At 41.3% G+C, this 20,927-nt stretch overlaps 1 protein-coding gene across 1 annotated transcript; it reads left to right on the top strand.

Moving 5' to 3' along the window:
* The first annotated feature begins 17,332 nt into the window (after nucleotides 1-17,332).
* RGS2 (regulator of G protein signaling 2) lies at nucleotides 17,333-20,595 on the top strand. The gene is made up of 5 exons (XM_007466202.1): nucleotides 17,333-17,446; nucleotides 18,472-18,573; nucleotides 18,671-18,732; nucleotides 19,313-19,479; nucleotides 19,732-20,595. The coding sequence occupies exons 1-5, from the start codon at nucleotides 17,337-17,339 to the stop codon at nucleotides 19,924-19,926; spliced, it is 636 nt and encodes a 211-aa protein (XP_007466264.1). The 5' UTR covers nucleotides 17,333-17,336; the 3' UTR covers nucleotides 19,927-20,595.
* The last annotated feature ends 332 nt before the right edge of the window (nucleotides 20,596-20,927 follow it).

Raw genomic sequence — 20,927 nt, 5'->3', positions numbered from 1 at the left:
ACAGAGGTTCCTTAAAAAACTAAAAATAGAGCTACCATATGATCCAGCAATCCCACTCCTGGGCATATATCTGGAGAAAACTATAACTCAAAAGATACATGCACCCCAATGTTCTTAGCAGCACTATTTACAATAGCCAAGACATGGAAGCAACCTAAATGTCCATCAACAGATAAATGGATAAAGATGTGGTATTTACATACACACACACACACACACACACACACAAACACACACACATATACACAATGGAATATTACTCAGCCATAAAAAAGAATGAAATAATACCATCTGCAGCAACATGGATGGACCTAGAGATTATCATACTAAGTAAGCCAGACAATGAAAGACAAGTATCATATGATATCACTTATGTATGGAATCTAAAAAAATCATACAAGTGAACTTATTTATAAAAGAGAAACAGACTCACAGACACAGAAAACAAACTTGTGGTTACCAAAAGGGAAAGGGGTGGGGGGAGGGATAAATTAGGAGTTTGGGGTTAACATATAAACACTACTATATGTAAAATAGATAACCAACAAGGATCTACTGTATAGCACAGGGAACTATATTCAATATCTTGTAATAACCTATAAGGGAAACTAATCTGAAAAAGAATATATATACACACACACGTATAACTGAATCACTGTGCTGTACACCTGAAACTAACACAACATTGTAAATCAACTATACCTCAATAAAAAAACAAAAAGAAACAAAAAAAATATTGATGAAAAAAATCAGGTAAGACTTTAAAAGCTGCCCTGGGTAAAAAGGGTAATTAGTCTGGGTAACTCCAATTTTGTTAATTCTTTTAGTAATTGTCAGATTATGGACACATGATTATTCTGCTTAATTTGCCAAGTGATCTTCCCAGTGTGCATCTACAATGTTTGAGTTTTCTATAATTTCTTCCTTTATAAAACAGAGATGATATTGTTCCTTCCTCACTCTCTGTTTTTATTTGGGGGAGTAGGAAAAGCACTGAACCAGGATTTAGGAAAGTCATTCTAGTACTGGAGTGTCACTTACTAATATGTGACATCATACAAACCTCAGTATCCTCATCTTTAAAACATAATGTTATTTCCCTTTTCTACTTCATATAGTTAAAAATAATATATGATCCAGCAATCCCACTCCTGAGCATATATCTGGAGAAAACTATAACTCAAAAAGATTCATGCACCTCAATGTTTATATATTTATAGTTATAAATAACCATGAAATGAGATAATGCACATGAAAATAATCTCGAATTGTAATATCCTATATAAAACTAAGATGCTATTAGCAGGACTTTACAGTGAAAGCCAAAGACACTATTTGGGCCTAGAAATAGTCACAGCTCCATCATTTATAGATCTTAGATGACCCTCAGTTTTTAAGGACTCGAAGTATTCATGTTTCCCTAACCCCCATTAGCATATATCAGTCAAAAATCACTGACATTATGTTCCAGAAGCCTAATTTTTATTCCATGAAAGCCTGACAGACCTGAAAAGGATAAAAATCTGGCCTACGTTAATGCCTACACTCAATTATATAATAGTGCACATACCAAAGATTTCCAAAATGTATTTCAGAACAGCAAAACCGGTTCTCAAGTAGCAAAATTAACAAAGGCCTTGTCGATTTCCTCTTCTCTAATTGTTAACTGGCCACACTCTCCAACGGTCTTTTACCAATGACCTTCCTATTGACATCGACTTTATGACATTCTGCATCTTTTGCAAATTTTGCTATTAGGCTTTGCATTACATGTGCATCGTATGGTAGTGATTGTTAATTACCAAGACTACTATGAAGTAGGAAGAGGGTTTTGAGTATAAAATGTATTGGTTTTCAACTCATTAGTGGATGTTTTCCTATTTTGATGGCCTTAGCATCCCTGTGCACTCAGTGTGGAGACTATAGTAATGAATACTCAGATAACAAGGACACCTTATTCCTACCTCAAACGGTTGTTCTGAGAATAAAGGTGAAATTCTGCTTGGCACACAGTAAGCCTCAATAAATGTTGCTTACTGGTAGACAGAAGAAAGAAGGCAGTAAGCAGAAGCCATGAGGCAGAAACAAGGAGAGACAAAAGTAGTAACCAATTACGGAATAGGAAGACATCTACAAAGGGAAGCAAGGAGAGGAGTGCTGGGTCACAAGCATGACAGACAAGTAGAATCACCCTTGGCTCCCAGAGCTGGGCCAGATTTTGAGCACTGCAGCCTTGCTCAGAGTTTCCTGGCTCTCCCTTCAGACTGAGTGTACACAGTGACAATACACTGCTATCACCTGGGGTAACCAACGATGACTCAACCACGAAATAACCAAACACACCAATGGGATCTGTTTGTTAAATTTTAGTCAACCAGACTTGCCTCTGGGGGAGATACTGACAAAAGAAACATTCCTTTCACTGAATGAAAGAGCCCCTTTCTTTTCTGATTTAACTGAGTCTCTTAACTGTTCTCTTCCTTCACTTTCAACAGATCCCAAAGGATACTTTCTCCACCTTCATGGGACACACACACACACACACACACACACACACACACACACACACACACAGTTTCTTGGTACTATATTAAGTGTGTACAGCACTCCACAATTTACAAAGCATTTTATTTCACATCCACGAGAGGGGAGTATAAAAATAACAAACTCTGGGAATGGAATATAGGGATTTTCATTTTTAATGAGATCCCTAGATGACTAGCCAATCCTTTTATTTCACATTTTTTCACTCACTAAATGAAAATCAAATTCCAGTTTTACCTTCCTAGGAATATCTGCACGTCATCTGAAGTTGTGGGTGTTTAAACACTCTTGAATCACACACATATAAACAGTCTCTTGGTTTATTACATAAATTACTAAGAATAACATTCATGGGTTTTCTATTAATTAACTAATTCATTATTTCATTCAACAATTATATTGACCATGCAATTACTATGTGCCTAGCAATGTATTCAAGGCTGGATTTCACCAGCTCAACTTTCACGACCGACCTCTTACAGACCATAAGGACACAGCCAGGGTACCCATGAGGAGACCTACTGACGACACCCCAAACTGAGCTTCCCATAGAAACATCAATTCTACAGTGGAACAATTACAGGCTTGGGATTCAAACCCTGGCTCTGCCAGACTTGCTTGCTATTTAGTTGGGGCAGCTTCTTCATGTCTCCAAGCATCTGTAAGATGGAGATAATAGCACCTACCTCACAAACGTGGAAGGATAAGAGAGGATGATAATAAAAGAGAGTGCCTGGTCAGTGTTTGGCACATATAATAGGTGTTCAATAAACAAAGCCTACTGCCTTTATTATGAAAGGGCCAGACTTTTTTCTAAGGAAGATTCTTGAAAACCCCATTCTCATGTATTTTTTTTTCTTTTTTTTTACAGCAGGTTCTTATTAGTCATTAATTTTATACACATCAGCATATACATGTCAATCCCAATCGCCCAATTCATCACACCACCATCCCCAGCCCCCGCCGCTTCCCCCCTTGGTGTCCATACGTTTGTTCTCTACATCTGTGTCTCTACTTCTGCCCTGCAAATCGGTTCATCTGTACCATTCTTCTAAGCTCCACATATATGCGTTAATATACGATATTTGTTTTTCTCTTTCTGACTTACTTCATCTCATGTATTATTAACATTCTCATTTTTCAAATGGAGAAAAATTAAGCTCAGGGAAGTTAAATCCTTCATTTAGGTATCAAGTGTGGTCAGCCCTTACTGTGTCCAGACAAGGGCTGTTCTCTGCAGATACAGGGATGCAAAGGACAGAGTCTCTGGCCTCAAGCACCACTGTCTCACAGGGGAAACGCAGGAGAAGCGAACCGCCCCAGAAGAGTGAAGCACGGGGCCGGGGCAGCACACAAATGAGCTCGCTCAGGACGCGGGGGGCCTAGAGGAGGATCTCCAGAGGGGGTGTCCCAGCTGAGTCACGAGGGAAGTAACGTGACAAAAGCAGATACCCACTAGCAGCCTGGCTTGAATGAAACCAAATCCTTGTCTCCAAGACCCGTGAGTGTCCCACTATTCCACAGCTCCTATGATTAGATCCAATTAACAAGGATTTTCTTAGCGCTTGCTTTATGGAAATGTCTGTACTGGATGGCAACAAAGGTTAATCATTATAGTTCTTATCTCACGATAAGACAAACATACAGATAACAAACTCAACCAATACCAAATATAAGTTTGACCTTCAAAATCAGGTGCTGGACTTTCTGCTTGAGCTTTCACCTAGTTCTCAGACCCTTGGTGTGGATGCTAGTAATTCCTCCCATGCCCTGGGGAAGCAGGTCAACAACACTGCCCACCCTGTGAACTGCCCCACGCAGCAAAGCCGGGTGGATATTATTCACCACCTCATCTGTGAATTATGATATAAATTCTTCAATTTCTGCAAAGGAGCTTCTTTTATCACTTGTAGGTACCACGAATTCTATATTTCACTGTGCACAGTGTTTCTGCTTCCTTGAAACTGTTCACAGTGGAAATATTTAAAATATTTTATTTAAGGTATCTACATCTTTATAACTGAATTTTTTCTTTAGCTTTCTTCTGAGTGCTTTCTTCAGCAGATTTGGGGACCAGAATTATGCCTGCCTCCAAAAAATTACTGGGGAGGGCTTCCCTGGTGACGCAGTGGTTGAGAGTCTGCCTGCCGATGCAGGGGACGCGGGTTCGTGCCCCGGTCCAGGAAGATCCCACGGGCCGCGGAGCGGCTGGGCCCATGAGCCATGGCCGCTGAGCCTGCAAGTCCGGAGCCTGTGCTCCGCAATGGGAGAGGCCACAGCAGTGAGAGGCCCGTGTACCGCAAAAAAAAAAGAATTATTGAGGAAACTTCCTGTCATTCTGTGCTTTGGAGCAATACAGGAATTGTCAGACCCTTAGCAGTTTTATTCAGCTCATCTGAAAAATCCATTGAACCCTGAAGTCACTACTCACTAACAGCAGTGCTCCCCATTCAGTACTGACTCACCTTCACACGCCTTCTCAACACCACACTCAAATAATCACTGAGTGACAAACGTGGATGGGTTCATTTACCTTACCTACTGTATGTGGAATCTAAAATATAAAACGAATGAATATAACAAAACAGAAACAGACTCAGATACAGAGAACAAACTGGTTACCAATGGGGAGAGGGAAGAGGAATGGGGCAAGACAGTTGAAGGGGATTAAGAGGTACAAACTACTAGGTATAAAATGAGTAAGATACAAGGATGTAATGTGCACCACAGGGAATATAGCCAATATTTCATAATAACTTCATATGAGTATTATCTATAAAAATATTGAATCACTATGTTGTATACCTGAAACTAATGTCATAGTTGATTGTAAATCAACTAATGTCATAGTTGATTGTAAATCAACTATACTTCAAATTTAAAAGAAATTAAGACAAGTTATTTTCTGTGTATGGCTTTGACCACATTCCACAGCTTTTCGTAGATGACTGTCCCATTTTAATAATTTCTAAATAGCCTTTGACTTTTACTTTTATTTCCTCCTTGGTCTACAAGCTCTTCATCTCGTACACTCTCCATATAAAACAAAATCCAGGGAAACACAGCATGTGGATCACTGGTACACCTTCTAAAATAACGTAATATCCCCCTCACCCATGACCCCTATAGCACACCCTTGTTCAAACCTGTTGCTCCAAAAAGGAAACTTTTTCAGGTTACATTGAGGACACTGTCCACTTACTTCTCAAGAGGAAGCAACTTACCTGCTACTCAAGTCTGATAGGTTTTTGCTTCCATTTGGTCCTTTCTGTTTCACATATTCCCCAAGTTCCATATTTCTTATATGTCAATGGTATATTTTCCTCTTTTCAGCAGTCCTACAAAGTTTCCTCTTTTCTTTTCTTCTCTCTCTTTTAAATTTCTTCCCACTTCAGTGGACTGTGGGAAAGAACAGGAAGTAATTGCACAGGCTCAAGACAAGACCTCAAAGCAGAAATCCAGAAAATTTTTTGAACTCTTTTAAGTGCTACCCAATTGATCATACTCTTAATAAGGCTTTCTTATTTGTTTTCCTCTTCCTGAACCTAAGAAAATTATCTAAACTGATAATTGTACATATTATATATTATAATGTTATAATAAATTGAACATTACAATCCAAATAATGCAATACTGCTTATATGTGAACAGAAATTCAGAGTTTAAAAGCAGTGAAAGTATAAAGGAAATTATTTTCTATCATTATGAAAGTTTTAAAACCATTAGGAAATGTTCTAAGATCTACAATGCGTTAGGCCTCAGTCCATTTGTCTGACGGAAGCAAAAAAGAGGCAACCTATTACATAATGGTCCAAACTGGAAATTCCTAAAAACAAGAAACAAGCTACTTTTATATTAGATCTAATTTACTATTAAATTGTCTAATTAAGACAAATACACACACACACACATACACATCTATATGGCTTCATTCAAATATATATGGTAAGAGACAATGAAAGGAAAATAAACGATAATACCATGTGACCTTTTTAATCCTGTGGGGTTTTTTTTTTTTAAACGTTTTTATTAGAGGAAATGTGAGATTTTTCACACGTTCATAATGTTTTAAATGAATAGCCTCTAAACCTGTAAACCTATTTAAAATAGGTAAAAGTCAGATTTTTAGGAAAACCAACAAATAGATTATTTCATAAATTGCACACAGAAAAAATACCAACAGAAAGAATAGAAAACTTACAAACACTGCAAAGTTCAATGTTAGTATGGAAAGTTTATAAGGTTACAATAGGAATTTAATTACAGATATGGAGAACATATGAACCTCTGGCACAAGTCACACTGGTAACAGATGTCAAACGCCCTGGAAAAGTTACCATGCATGCATTCATTCACTCATTCACTCATTCATATGTCCACCATCCATTCCCTCAGCAAATATTTACTGAGGATTCTCTATGTTCCAGGATATAATAAGTTTTTAAAAGAAGGGGAAAAAGAAGGAGGGGGAGGGAGAGAGAAGGGGGAGGAGAAGGAGGAACTGTCTAGTGATGAACAGTGACAAGAAACCAGGCAATTACAATTCGTTGTGGTAAGTAAATTAACAGGTGCTATGACAGCACTTAAGAGGAGCACCTTATCCAGATATGTCAGTGGAGGGAAGAAAAGTGTGTAGGTGGTGTACACAAAAAAGTTCACTTAAGAGATACCTGGAAGAGTATGAATCATACAGAAGAAAGTCAGATAAAGAGTGGAAAGAATGGAAAAAGGTCCAAGTAGAGGTAACTGCATGAGCAAATGGCTAAAGGAAAGAGGAAGCATAGCACGTGGAAGGAACTACAAAATATTCAGTAGGCAGGGGCACAGAGAGCAAGGCAGCAGTGACAGAAGATCACGTAATAAATGAAAGGCTTTCAGGGGCCAGATAGAAAGGATCTCGTAGGGCAATTTAAGGAATCTGGAACTTAAGGGTAATGACAAGCCATTAGCAGTTTTAATCAGAAAAGCAATAATGACCAGACAAGTGTTTTAGTAGAATCACGCTGCCTGAAAACAGATCATTCATTAGAGAGGATCAATTAGCAGGTGAGAGATCAACTAGAAGTTTTGCCTGGATCCATAAGAGAGATGAAGAGAGAATCAGGAAAGTGGAAATGGAGTAAAGAGAAGTTTATAGTCTCAAGATACATTTAAGAAGTAAAATTAATAGGCAGGATAAACTTGATATGAGACTGGGAGAGGGTGAACTCAAAGATAAACTCAATTTGTCTTTGGTAACTGAGATAGAGAACAAAGGCAAAGAAACAGGTTTAGGTGCAAAGATGAGAAATGCTGTTTTCAACAAGTTCACTTGAACCGCCTATGAGTCATCTAGGTGAATCAAGCTAATGGACAATTAGCTAAAAAGGTCTGAGATGAGGAGAGAGACGAACACAGACATTCATCAGCACACAGACCACAGCTGAGTTTATGGGAGTGACTGCATAGCGTGAATGTGCAGAGCAAAAACAGAAGACATCTAAGGAACTTCAGCATTTAAGGGACAAACAAGCAGATGCTGCAAAGAAGGTGGAAAGAAAACCCTCTTCCCAAACAGAAAGTCAATTTGATATCCCTATAAAAATTCCCTGGCTTAGATCTGGGAGACCCACAGACAAAGTTCTCCTGACCAGCTTAAACTCACGTCTTTGCTAAGCTTTCTAACATCTGATAGCCACCATCACCCACCCACTTCTCTACCCTCCTCCAAAACAACTGACACACACACTCTTACCTTTTCATCAAGTTCATAAGCTCTTCTCTCCTGAAAATAAAAGAACAGTCTGCTAAGAAGGTCTGTTTATATATTATATGACAAACAAACATTAAATATTTAATGTTTAAAAGAAAAGGGAGACGCTCCATCCAGGTGGTAGTCTCACAAAGCAGAGACACCTTCCTCCAGAAGTCCCTCAGGTTTGCTACAGTCACCCACCAGCCCAAGGGATCGTGATGTTCCCAAAGGGGCAGGACAGCCAGGTTCTCCCAGAGGTGGAAAAGAGAAGATAAAGAACAAACTGACAAGCTGACAGAAATTCTGTAGCTCTCAGCTGCAGCAGGCTGTTTCAGGACAAGAATTAAAGGCTTATCACCTTTTGGAAAGACAGCACGAAGAATGACTCAGAGCATAATTCCTTGTACCTTGACATAAATGCTGATTTATTCTTTCAAGAAAACTCTACAATATGTTAAAAAAAAAAAAATTAGCACTCTTGGAAGAAAACTGTCTCAGTCCTGCCAAAGATGAACTTTTCACACCAGCTTGAGCCCCACCAGATTCAAAATATGGAGTTTACTCACATATTTCCTGCTCTTCAGAGAGAGAAAAATGAAGACCTGCAAATATGAAGAGGCTTCCCTGGAATCCTGCAGTTACTCAGCATTTGGTCCTGCTGAATCAGGGTCTTGGACACCCAAGCCGTCGTTATTCCCATTGGACAGTGCATGCCACGAGGAGTTTCTCCTCACCTGGTCAGCAGAGTGCAGGACTTCGGGAATGCTCGTTTAGCTGTCTCTGGGTTGGTATCCACTGCAGTAAGAGTTCATCTCTGCCAACTCACGTGTCCCAGCTTCACAGTGACCTGTGAACCAAGCCATAGAAAGAGAAGAAATGCGTGACTAGATCCACTTCCACTCCACATCCCAATTCCGGAAAACCTACAGTCTCCCTCAGGATCATGTCTCCGAGAAGAGAAAAGGCCACCAAATGAAATGCCGACATCTCACAGTCAAGGTGAATTTTTAAAAATGCAAATTGGACAACTGCTCTCACAGCCAAAACACTGATGTTTTGTGCTCTGCCATTACCATGGGAAGGACAGACCAGGTTTTACCACAGATTACAAGACAAGGATGAGAGGTTCAAGGGGCAGAGCCAAGCACTGAGCAATACCAGCCTGTATCCACTGAGCTCAAGACACATGAGAAATCCAGCCAAGACCTGCAGAGCCACCCAGCCTCACCGAGCCTGACTGACCAATCTCTAGCCTACTCCAAGCCGTATAAGTGAGCCCAGCCGAGGCAGGTGAAATGCCCAGCCCAGCCAAAGTCAGTGAACTCCCAGCCAACCTGCAGGCTCATCGCCAAAAAGCCTGACCTGTTAAATGAGCCAGACAAAGCTTGGATCTCCCATGGCCTAAGGGTCAACTTCTGTGAGGAAAAGCTGCATCCAACATCTAATACCTCCAGAGATGATCATTCTGAACAGAAGCACCCTGAAGGGCTTCTGTATCATCAAATGTTTCACCACCTGCAAGAGTTTGAAAAAATCATGTTTTCTCTGGTCACAGTTTGACTGCACATTCTTGAGGAGTGAAAACTTTTTAAAATTCCAATTATTTATTTCTTATTTTTCAAAGATGAAATTGGTGAAGTTGAAGCCTCTCTAGTGTCCTCCATAATCTGTCCCCCATCCCACATATGCTCAAGGCCGTCCTGACGTGGAGGGTCTCTGAGAGCAGGAAGTCTTCTGTGGCCTGTTTGGGCAACAGAAGACCTCCAGGGCCACAGAATGAAAAGGTAGTCAAGAGAAAAAAAAGCATTAGCCAATAACTTATTGTACTTGTCCCCTCTACTTCCCCTGCATTGAGGTCTACCCTAGTTACCAGACACAGGACTGGTTCCGGGCACATGCTCGCAGGTGCTGTCTACACTCTGAGGCCATCAGAGTCCTGGCAACCTGCATTGGCTCAAAATAGCCTACGGGGTCTGCTCATGGCCACGATGGTCTGTGCTGCCCTGGTTCTGGACATGCTGTACCAGCCAGTGTCCGCCCTGCTAGAGAACATTAAACTAGATCTAGAGCCCATGGATTACTGTGGGAGATGGTGCTATTTATAGTCAGTCAGATTTTTAATAATCAAAAGCCTACTTTATGCAAATAAAGACAGACAAATAGCTACTGAAGTTCCTGCCCTTCTGGAGAAAAGACATCAAAATTTTGTCAAGTTTAACCTAATTCAAAAAGAATTTGGGGCTTCCCTGGTGGCGCAGTAGTTGAGAGTCTGCCTGCCAATGCAGGGGACATGGGTTTGTGCCCCGGTCTGGGAGGATCCCACATGCCGCGGAGCGGCTGGGCCCATGAGCCATGGCCGCTGAGCCTGCGCATCTGGAGCCTGTGCTCCGCAACGGGAGAGGCCACGACAGTGAGAGGCCCGCGTACAGCAAAAAAAAAAAAAAGAAAAAAAAAAGAATTTGAAGGACATGAACCAACTTTAATGGAGGCCAGACTCAAGAACAAACTATCAGCAATAGAAAAACTGGAGGCCAATAATAAGGCGGTGGAAATCTCCAACTCCTTGCTTAGGCTTAAAATACAGACCTTTACAAAAGAACTTAGCAAAGAGAAATCTAAGCATTTACAACAAATTGACATTCAAGAAATATTCAGTCTTTGAAAAGTTCATCGAAACCCATCCAATATAAGTAACTACAAGCAAACCAGCCTTTAAAGTGCACCAGAAAAGTGAAGAACAACTTCAGACAGCACTAAAAATATGCTTCAGATGACAATTCCCATCTTTGGGGAAGTATATAACTGCTTTCACAAGAAGCTAAAGAACGGACAGGAAGAGTGAGCAAACTTACTAATCAGAAAAAAAAAAGGTTAAAAAAAAAAACCTAGGGGGCTTCCCTGGTGGCTCAGTGGTTAAAAATCCACCTGCCAATGCAGGGGACACGGGTTCGAGCCCTGGTCCGGGAAGATCCCACATGCCGCAGAGCAACTAAGCCCATGCGCCACAACTACTGAGCCTACGCTCTAGAGCCCGCGAGCCACAACTACTGAGCCCACAAGCCACAACTACTGAAGCCCGAGTGCCTAGAGCCCGTGCTCTGCAACAAGAGAATCCACCGCAAAAAGAAGCCCTCGCGCTGCAACGAAGAGTAGCCCCCGCTCCCCGCAACTAGAGAAAGCCCACATACAGCAACAAAGACCCAACACAGCCAATAAATAAATAAATAAATAAACCTAAAACTCTACTGCATCTGGAACAAGTTCTAAATGATTAAGAAAGATGATTACTCAAGATGAGAGATCAGTCTGCAGTTCATGAAGAAGGCAACATGGATGCAGAACCTTGAAACTAGATATAAACAAACATATCAGAAAATGAAGACTTCTAATAAGATGAATTCAAAGCAGTTTTGATGAAACTGACTCATGATGCTGGGTTAAACACGGCTGATCGAGGTTTGGCTAGGCCAGGTGACTATGCTCACCTTCGCTAGGTTTATTTTAAAATTTATTTTAAAACTCTTAAAGAATGTGAAACCAAATGTATACTGCATTAACTGAAAGAGATAAAATAATTGAAGCACTGAAAATCTGTAGGTCTCCAAATACGAAAGCTTCACTACGATCAGAAGCGGGGACGGTGGGAGGAGAGGGGAACGTACTTAGAAAGGAACAGGGAGAACCACCAGAGGCAACTTAACATCCTTCCTACACTGCACTGAGAAAAATAAATGAATTTTCACCAAATATCTAATGCAAGAGAGAATTCACCCTGTGAAGATAGTGGAGAATTCTTTCAAAATATCAATAGATGGAAATGTCAGCATGTGAAGAGCTAGACATTTCCAAAACATTTTTCAGGAAGAACTTACATTTCCAAAAGTGACCTTACATCCCTGATGTTCCCAATGGGGCATCTGGAAGAGCAAAAAGGGAGCACCAGGGAACCCCATGGATGAACAGACACCCAGAAAGCAGTGGCAGCAGGCAGTGATGGCACAGAGTCCAGGGCCTAGAGCCTGGTGGCAAGCAGATGCATCCTCCCAGGGACAGGACCACAGACAGAAGAGCCCTCCACTGGCCACCCCCATCCTTAACACAGTGTGTCCTACGCTGAAGCAAGCCAGAACTTGCCCTGGTACTCCTCGGACTGGTAGATACTCAGGGCCTTCTGATTCAACCCTTCCACCTGAATGGAAGACCTGCCACCCTAAGAGTAGCAGCAAATAGTGGGTGCTAGGAAAGCAACAACAAAATGGGAAAAAGAGTCACCTGGAAGAAGCTAGTCCCACTACAAAGTTCTGCTGAACACCAGGCCTGGGCACTATGAGCTATCATCAACCAAGACACTCGTGCAGTCCCTGCAATGTTTTCTTTTCACTTCCTCGCAAAGGAAGGCTGCTATAATTACTTCCACCCTCAAGATATGAAGCCTAGGCACAAGAAGGCTAAGCAATTTGCCTGGGCTCATAACTAAAATAATGCCAGGAACTGGGAACTAAAGGCAAATATCTCAATTATGGACAAACCCTCCAACCATCCTGCTCTGCTAAGGATAATTTATGAAAATAAAGGCAAAAGTACTGTGTCTTTTGAAGCTGTGGACATGAGCTCAGCATTGAGGACTTGAACATTTATAATGAGGCAGTTGGGTCAGGGCCTACTCGTATCTCCTTGAAAGCATTGTTCTTTTATCAGTTAATTCGGTTAAGATCTGGGAATTTTTGTTGGTTTAAAAAAATGTGTTTGGGAGAGGAAATCCACGAGGTTTTAGGTTCTTGCAAAGTAGTCCATGGATCAAAGACCTTTGAAAGCCAGTGTCTAAAATGAATTAATACTCCCTACATAGGAACAGTCAGCAAGCTGGAAATACCAGTGCAAATGGATTCCTTATTTACTAGATGAAAAGAAGGCTTTCTTCACACTTAAAAAAAAAAAAAAAGATTCTCTGCAACTGATATCATATAGACCTTTGAAATCTTGTATATTATGATGCCAATATCCCAAGATTTCGAAACAGTAATCAATAGACACTTGACATTTTCATGATTTGACAAAATTCTGTGCACAGAAATTAAAATCCCAGGAGAACAAATGCCAGGAAAGAAACCCCTAGTTTTATCTCTGCAGTTAATAAGGCAATATGCCATCTATGTAACTTATTTCATCAGAAAGTGTTTCTAATCGCCTACTCTCCCCTGAGATTCCATGTGACCCACTGTCACAGAAGAGAGCAAGAGGCAGATACTGGAAATGGTCCCCCAAACCTAGACTGCATACTAAGTGTTCTTTAACTACAGGAACCTACTAGAGGTATTTCAATATACATTAGGATTTTTATTCGGGAAGAAAAAAAAATTTGTAATCCTCCTGTTGTCGGTTTCCAAAGAGAATCCAGGTGCTTTACTTAGTAAGAGGGAATTATTAAATTTAAGAGGGAATTATTAAATTTAAGTAGGCCCTGCCTGCATCTGAAGTATGACATACTTCACACAATGGGTGAATTTAAGGCAGAACCATGGAAGTGCTCTTACTGAAATTACCAATACAAGGACTAGTAAAATCATTAACTCCTCTATAATACATGACAAGTATTTGGTTGAAACTCTGATTCATTCCTGACAAAAACACTTTCTCTCTTAACAACTCCTAGGTATGAAAATTACCTTCTAAGAAAGAGAGCAATTATGAATTTTATATCTCAGACCATATTAGGAGTGAAGAGTAGAGTACATAATCCTGTGGGGTCATAAATTCATTCATTGTGGGGTCATATGTTCCGTCTGTTAAAAGAATATTCCACCAATTAAAGTTAAACGAGAATAAGACCAAAAAGAAAAAAAGGACAAAAAAGACAGACAAAATGACAAGACAGGTGTCACACTTCCTCAAATACACTCAACAATTAGGATACTAAAAGTTTTCATTATTTCCAATTACTCATCACACCGTTTGACACAGGGCACTTAATTTCCTAATTTTTTTTCTTTTTTTTAAACTTCTCACCAGTTTAAGATTTCATGAGGTAAGAAACAGGTTTACAGCTTTTACAAATTTAGGAACTAAGATATCTTACTGACCAAAAAAGTAAAACACAGAGTAACACACAGAATGATCCTTTTCTTTTAAAGCATATATCCTGTTTCCTAAATTTCTAAAGCATAAGTATGAAAGTTATTATGTATAAATATTTTCAGATAATAATAATAGTTTTTATTAATAAATAGCATACAGTGGGTGCGGAAGAGAGAAGTATGGCAGGGGACACTTTTGCTTTCGGTAATCTCCTTATGGTGTTACTAAAAACTTGTATTTTTTGTTTGCCTTCTTCTGTAACTTAAATTTTTTTAGATACAAAAAGTTCAAGGACCACCCTACAAGCTTCCACCACTAACGCGCTCAGCAGACAGCCTCTCCAGTAGAGGGCACGGCAGACTCAACATGGGAAATGTATGTGTAGTTCATCAAGCCACTCTCAAGCTGAGGTTTTGCTGTGCAGTATTTACATCCTACTGCATTGTTTCTTCCTCCAACGCAGAATGGAAAGCATGTGTCATCTTCATATTAAGCAATCCCATTTACCTAAAAGCCACTCCCAACAACAGCAAAAAAGGGAAGTCAACACTGCAGTTTTCGCTTTAAATGTATGTCTGCCTGCCTTAACTTCATTTGCCATTAGGAAATGGTTTGCAAAAAAAGCAAATAGTTATATTAAAAACTTACAAGAAACATCTGGAATAGTCTATATTTAAACCACCTACTTACATGGATATACATATACATTCACGACATACATTCACTGTCGTGAATGTATTGAGATGATTAAACTTTTCTGGCTTGAAGATCTCTGAAAAAGTTCAAATCCTAAACAGTTTACTTATTTTCTTATTTGCTTTCTACCCAGAGAACATTTATAAAGTATCTGTTACGAGCTTGATACTCCACAAAGCTGTGACGTTATCTTGAATTTTACTAGTACTTACACATTTATAACCTAATAAACCCTGAATTAGTCCTTTAATGATTTTTCTACCTTGAATAGCTATGCTTCCAGATATTTCCTTCTTCCACGCACCCGCAAATTTTAAAGAAAAAACAAACTTTTGTATAGTACTTTAAAATTTGCAAAGGGCTTTCACGAAAGATTCCCATAATATACAGTGAGGCTGGCAAGAAAAACACATTCATTACTCTTAATAGAGATGAGAAACTGGTGCTCAGGGGGGTGGGACGCGACTGCCTCAGCAGTTACTTAGCATTTACTGGTGAAGCTGAGACTCTAACTACGTATCCTGACACAAACCCAGCTCTCTCTCCTTGCTGCCTCTGAGTCAGAATTCCTGTTTTTTCCACTATGAGTGAATTCTACCATCCAAGGTTCTAAGTGAAAGACATATTGAGGTTTAAATTAGCAAGAAAAAGCAAGTGTCTGCATATTACACATATTTATAAATAAGTACTGAATCATCAGAAAGTGAAAATAGCTGTAGGAGATATGCAAAGTTCTTTCAGAGAAGAAGTGCATAGGCTTGAGAAAAATTATATTCTTACATTTCACAAACATGCTTTCAAGTATTTATTACTGAAATCTAAATGATTTTCCTTTCCAGAAGTGAGTACATGGCTGTCCTCTTTAGTAATAATTACAGGTTTTACTCTCCAAGTCAAACTGGGAGCTCCAACTACTGGCAGCTCATCATAAGAATGTGGTAAACTAGTCCCCATTTTCTTTTAACAGTTCTAATGCAAAGCAGAGAGAATATTTGCAGTCTAATACCTTGCTGTTAATCTCGCTACTTAGACGCTTGAGGGAAAACCACTAGAATACTCCACCGTACGGTGCTAATCATGTTATCTGATATCAAATCATTTTGGAGTTGAGGTTATCTACTTGTCCTTACCCATCAAACCGTCTAACTCGTGCTACAGCAAGATGATTTTTGAAGACTTCACAGACTAAGCTTATTCAAGCAAGCTGTTAACTTCTCCCTCTCTCCACCGCCACCTCTCCTTTTTGCCAATTAAGTGTTCTGGTAAATTCTAAGGCAACTAAGAATGACTCAGGAGGAAATCTTGCATCCTTGCACTCTTACAATGATTCGGGTGTATGACAGCTGCGAGGTCTTGGTGTTTCCCTCTATCTCATCGTAAGGAGGTCTGTAATTTCTCTTTCTGTTTTGGAAGGACAGGCAGCCAAGGACTCCTGAGGGACAGTCTGCAACCCCACGGACAGACCCAGCCACGTGCCTGCTGGTGATCAAAACTGCACACCCAGTGAAAGCACTTTCTCCTGTCCCTTCCCTGACTAACGTTCATCCCCAAACGTGCTATGAGACGCCCAGGCAGAACGCAAAGTCACTCACACCACCTGCCTCTGGACCGTCACCTTTCCTCCCATTCACGGTTTCCTTCCGCAAATTAAACGGAATCGCAAAGAGGAACGGATGAGGATCTCCCCACGGCCTCAGTTTGCAGACCAAGAAAGGAGGCTTGGGGAGAGGGCGTGCGCTCCAAAAAGTGGGAAACACATCCTAATTCAAAATGAGGTAATTGCATTCGGGTTCCCAGCAAGCAACCTTTACCTGCTGGGCAATCGTCGCTCGCTTTGGGGTCAGAGCGTGGGGGAGGGGAGGGGATGGAGAAAAGGAGGGGGAGGGCGAGCGCCCCGGCCGAGCCGGCAGCCGACCTGGCTCCCTGCCTCCACGGCCCTGCGACCCCGCCCAGCCGCCACAACTCGGCAGAGGTGTCTGGCGACCACTCGGCAGGAAACTTCTCAGCTCCCACACCGGCCCGAGCCGGTCGCCGCGTTTGGCCCGACTGCACACGACGCCGGGGCCGCAGACGTCAGCAGCGCCCTCGCTTCCAGACCCTTCGCTGGCAGCCGTGACTGCGCAGACGGGCGCTGACCTCGCCCCCGTGCCCGGCTGCAGCTGGCCAATCGGCGTCCGCTGGAGGCGGGAGAGGCATCGCCAGGCCCCGCCCCCGTGCCTCCGCCTTTTATAAATACGGCGGCGCCCGTCCCGCCACCCGGAGCAGTAGCCTCAGTCGCGAAACGATAATGCCTAGTGCTATGTTCCTGGCTGTCCAGCACGACTGCGGACCCATGGACAAGAGCGCAGGCACGGGCCCCAAGAGCGAGGAGAAGCGGGAGAAGATGAAGCGAACCCTGTGAGTAAGGCTTTCTTTTCTTCTCTCCCCACCACGCCACCCCTGCGGACCCAGGTGTCCTGGGCGGCTGCAAACGCGGTACATTTGCGCTTGGAACTGGGTACCGTGCACCTCTGCAGGAAAAACAAAATGTGGAAAAGGTTAATTTGTTAAGTAAGGTTTAAACCTGTGTGGGTATTTATTTTGTGACGTGAGCGAAGGACTCTCGGGTAGAGTTTAGAAACTGCAGAAAATTCTTGATGCAGAGGCGGTGGTAGATGCTGGTTGGCTTTTTGTCCCCCTGCATCGAAAATGACTTCAGGGAATCCTGCGGCCGAAGCGCGTCCCCGGCATTCGTACGTTGCATTGTAAATTTTGATCAGCTTTACACGGCTGCTGCGATGCAGATATTTTTTGCTGATTCCGAATATATTCTTTTAAAATCTTTTCTTTTTTTTAATTGAACAGCAGATCTCACCCACTCAGGACTGTGGAACAAATAATTGTTCTGCATCATCTTCTTAAAATGAGTGTTGTAGTTGGGGGAGGAGGACGGGCCATCTCACACACATATATTCATTATACACAGCTTCTAGGGTGGTCCAGAGCCCCCAGCTCGAAGGGTAGAAGGGAAGTGAGCACAGGCTGGTTCAGGGCAGTTCCACTGTGGGTTTCATCAAGTGTGAAATGTCTCAGAATTGTAATTAACGTTGCAGAAAAACTGCTGCCTTCTGTGGGCTAGAAATAACATCTGCTTTTTGAACTATGCAGACTAGATTCATAAAAATACCCTATAATTGTAGGTAGTTCTACCCTTAGTTTTAAAACTGGTAATTATGTTCAGATGAGTGGATGAAACTAGTGTGTTTAGTATATAGGTGCTGGGTTTAAATGTTAATGGTGTAAGACTGACAGGAAGAGTTGTTTTGTCTTATTTGGTTTGTCTGTAGCCACAGGGGGCAACTTTATTTGGTAAAAATGCCTTCAGCTGCATTGGCGATTTCAAGTGTTGCCACTAAGTGAATATCCTTTTCTTTTCTTTTAAGATTGAAAGATTGGAAGAGCCGTTTGAGCTACTTCTTGCAAAATTCCTCCTCTCCTGGGAAGCCCAAAACCAGCAAGAAAAGCAAACAGCAAACCTTCACCAAGTAAGTTGAAAATCTCGTACGTGCGAACAAACTCGCTGCTGAGCTGAAAAGGGAACCTCTGACATGCGTGAGCTAATACGCAGAACTTCTCTTGCAGGCCTTCTCCCGAGGAAGCCCAGCTGTGGTCAGAAGCATTTGATGAGCTGCTAGCCAGTAAATGTAAGTTAACCTCTTGAATTTGATCCATTTCAAGTATCAGGAGACTCTAGAAACGTTGTGTCCACACAGCAGGAGCAGGCTGCCCAAGGGGAATTTTACTTTACAACCCCCATGACATGGGGCGTATTCTTCTCCTTTATTTCCCAGTGATTAACCAGGGAAATGCATGGCTTTTTCACTCAAGGTGGGAAAAAAATTAGCCCAGAACTGTAATGGCAGTTGCTTTTTGTTAAGGTTGAGTCAGGTTTTCCATTGCAAACAGTGTTTTCAAGAGACGTCATTCCCAGAGAACTTATGGCTCCCCTATAAATATTTGTATTAACAGAGAAGCTAAGTATTTATATATTTTTGTAGTAGTGTGCCAACTTAAGCGTTTTGCTCACTGGAATCTTAGTCTTTAAAAAGCTAAATTCTGAGGGTTACAGGTTGACTGAAATCTAGAAGATTGCTATCATTTAGAAATAATAAAATATGGGGCCAGGGGAGTGGGAGTTCTAGGAAAATAAGAAGGGATTATTTGGTCACTCAGTTCACTGTATGCATGCTTTCTTTCTCCGCCCCCCCTTCCCCACCCCCCCAGATGGTCTTGCTGCATTCAGGGCTTTTTTAAAATCTGAATTCTGTGAAGAAAATATTGAATTCTGGCTGGCCTGTGAAGACTTCAAAAGAACCAAGTCACCCCAAAAGCTGTCCTCAAAAGCAAAGAAAATATATACTGATTTCATAGAAAAAGAAGCTCCAAAAGAGGTAAGGGGAGATAAAAAGTTCCTCGTCTTAGCATGTTTTAAACATTCTCAGCACCAAAGTGAAACGGAAAGAATTGAAGAGACCTCAAATTAAAAGGGGAGTGGGGTAAATGTTTTCATTACATTTCTTCAGTGACTTGGCCGGTGAAGCTAATCACACATTATAGTTTTGTTGTTGTTGTTTTCAAATATTAAATAGATTAATCTCTTAACTCTGAATATGGAATAAACCACTTTTTATGTTTTATTTCAGATCAACATAGACTTTCAAACCAAAACTCTGATTGCCCAAAACATACAAGAGGCTACAAGTGGCTGCTTTACAACTGCCCAGAAAAGGGTGTACAGCTTGATGGAGAACAACTCTTATCCCCGTTTCTTGGAGTCAGAATTCTACCAGGACTTGTGTAAAAAGCCACAGATCACCACAGAGCCCCATGCTACCTGAGATGAAAAAGGGAGCCCAGAAACGAGGACATTTCATTTTTTTCCTAAGGGGAAAGGCTGTCACCTGCCAAAAAGACTGACCTTGAATTCAGCCTGGGTGTTCAGGAAACATCACTCAGAACTATTGATTCAGAGTTGGGTAGTGGATCAGGAAGCCAGTAGCCATCTAGGAGAAGCTGGTACTGGGACAGCTTCCGTAACTGATGGAGCACAGGGAAAGCGTGGTCTAAACGTGGCGTGTCTCACGCTGGAAAAGCAGGAGCTTGAGACTGAAAGATAATGATGTAACACTATTGGTCCAGAAGCATTTACAATCAATAGGTCTGGGGTTATGTGGCCTTAGTGAGCTGGCTGTACATTTTTCCCCAAATCAGTCCTTGTTACCACATAGTGGTTTAGCTGTAGTTTCTTTAGTACTAGGTAACACGTTTACTATGTGCAAGGGTATTGAAGTTCCTATGACTACAAATCATCAGTACTGTTGTCTCACGTAACTCTAAAACTGAAACAGTCTGTTTGAATTGTAAATCGGTGTGTGTAATAGAATGAGTGCTGTTGTGTAGAAAACGACGGTGTCCATTATGAGTGCCAAAACTGTCCTGATGGCAGCTAAACTTTGAAGTGGTCTTTGAATACTTTTAATAAATTTATTTTGATAAATGTTATTGAATATTTGGTCCAGATGTGGGTTGGGGTGGGTTTTTCTGGTAACTGAATATGGCAGATACAAGGTGAAATATCTCCTCTCTGGTCAAGAAGAGGTGTCAGTTGATGGGCCTGTTATAGTGAGGATTGACAATCCTCGGAACTGAGAAATTACAGCTGCAGGGCAGATCTATTCCCATCTCTAATGCTTTCGTAGGTCAAAGGAGATCAGGTCACATCTTTAGAGCCACGCTGAGATCAACCTTTCTAATATAACCTTGTAAAAATCAAGCTTGTTACTGAAAATATGGCAACATTGGCTTTAAAGCCTTTCATGAGTATTAAAGACCAGCTAAA

The sequence above is a fragment of the Lipotes vexillifer genome, unplaced genomic scaffold (genome assembly GCF_000442215.2).
Source record: "Lipotes vexillifer unplaced genomic scaffold, Lipotes_vexillifer_v1.1 scaffold585, whole genome shotgun sequence".
Classification (NCBI taxonomy): Eukaryota; Metazoa; Chordata; class Mammalia; order Artiodactyla; family Lipotidae; genus Lipotes; species Lipotes vexillifer.
Note: the sequence above shows the minus strand (reverse complement) of the source record. Positions and strands in the feature narration are given on the sequence as shown.

What these genes read in the sequence shown, in the direction of transcription:
- RGS2 (XM_007466202.1), top strand. Translation starts at nt 17,337, where the DNA reads ATGCCTAGTGCTATGTTCCTGGCTGTCCAGCACGACTGCGGACCCATG. An exon ending in AAACAGCAAACCTTCACCAA is followed by an intron (nt 18,574 to 18,670) that starts GTAAGTTGAAAA and finishes CTTCTCTTGCAG; the next exon opens with GCCTTCTCCCGAGGAAGCCC. An exon ending in TGAGCTGCTAGCCAGTAAAT is followed by an intron (nt 18,733 to 19,312) that starts GTAAGTTAACCT and finishes CCACCCCCCCAG; the next exon opens with ATGGTCTTGCTGCATTCAGG.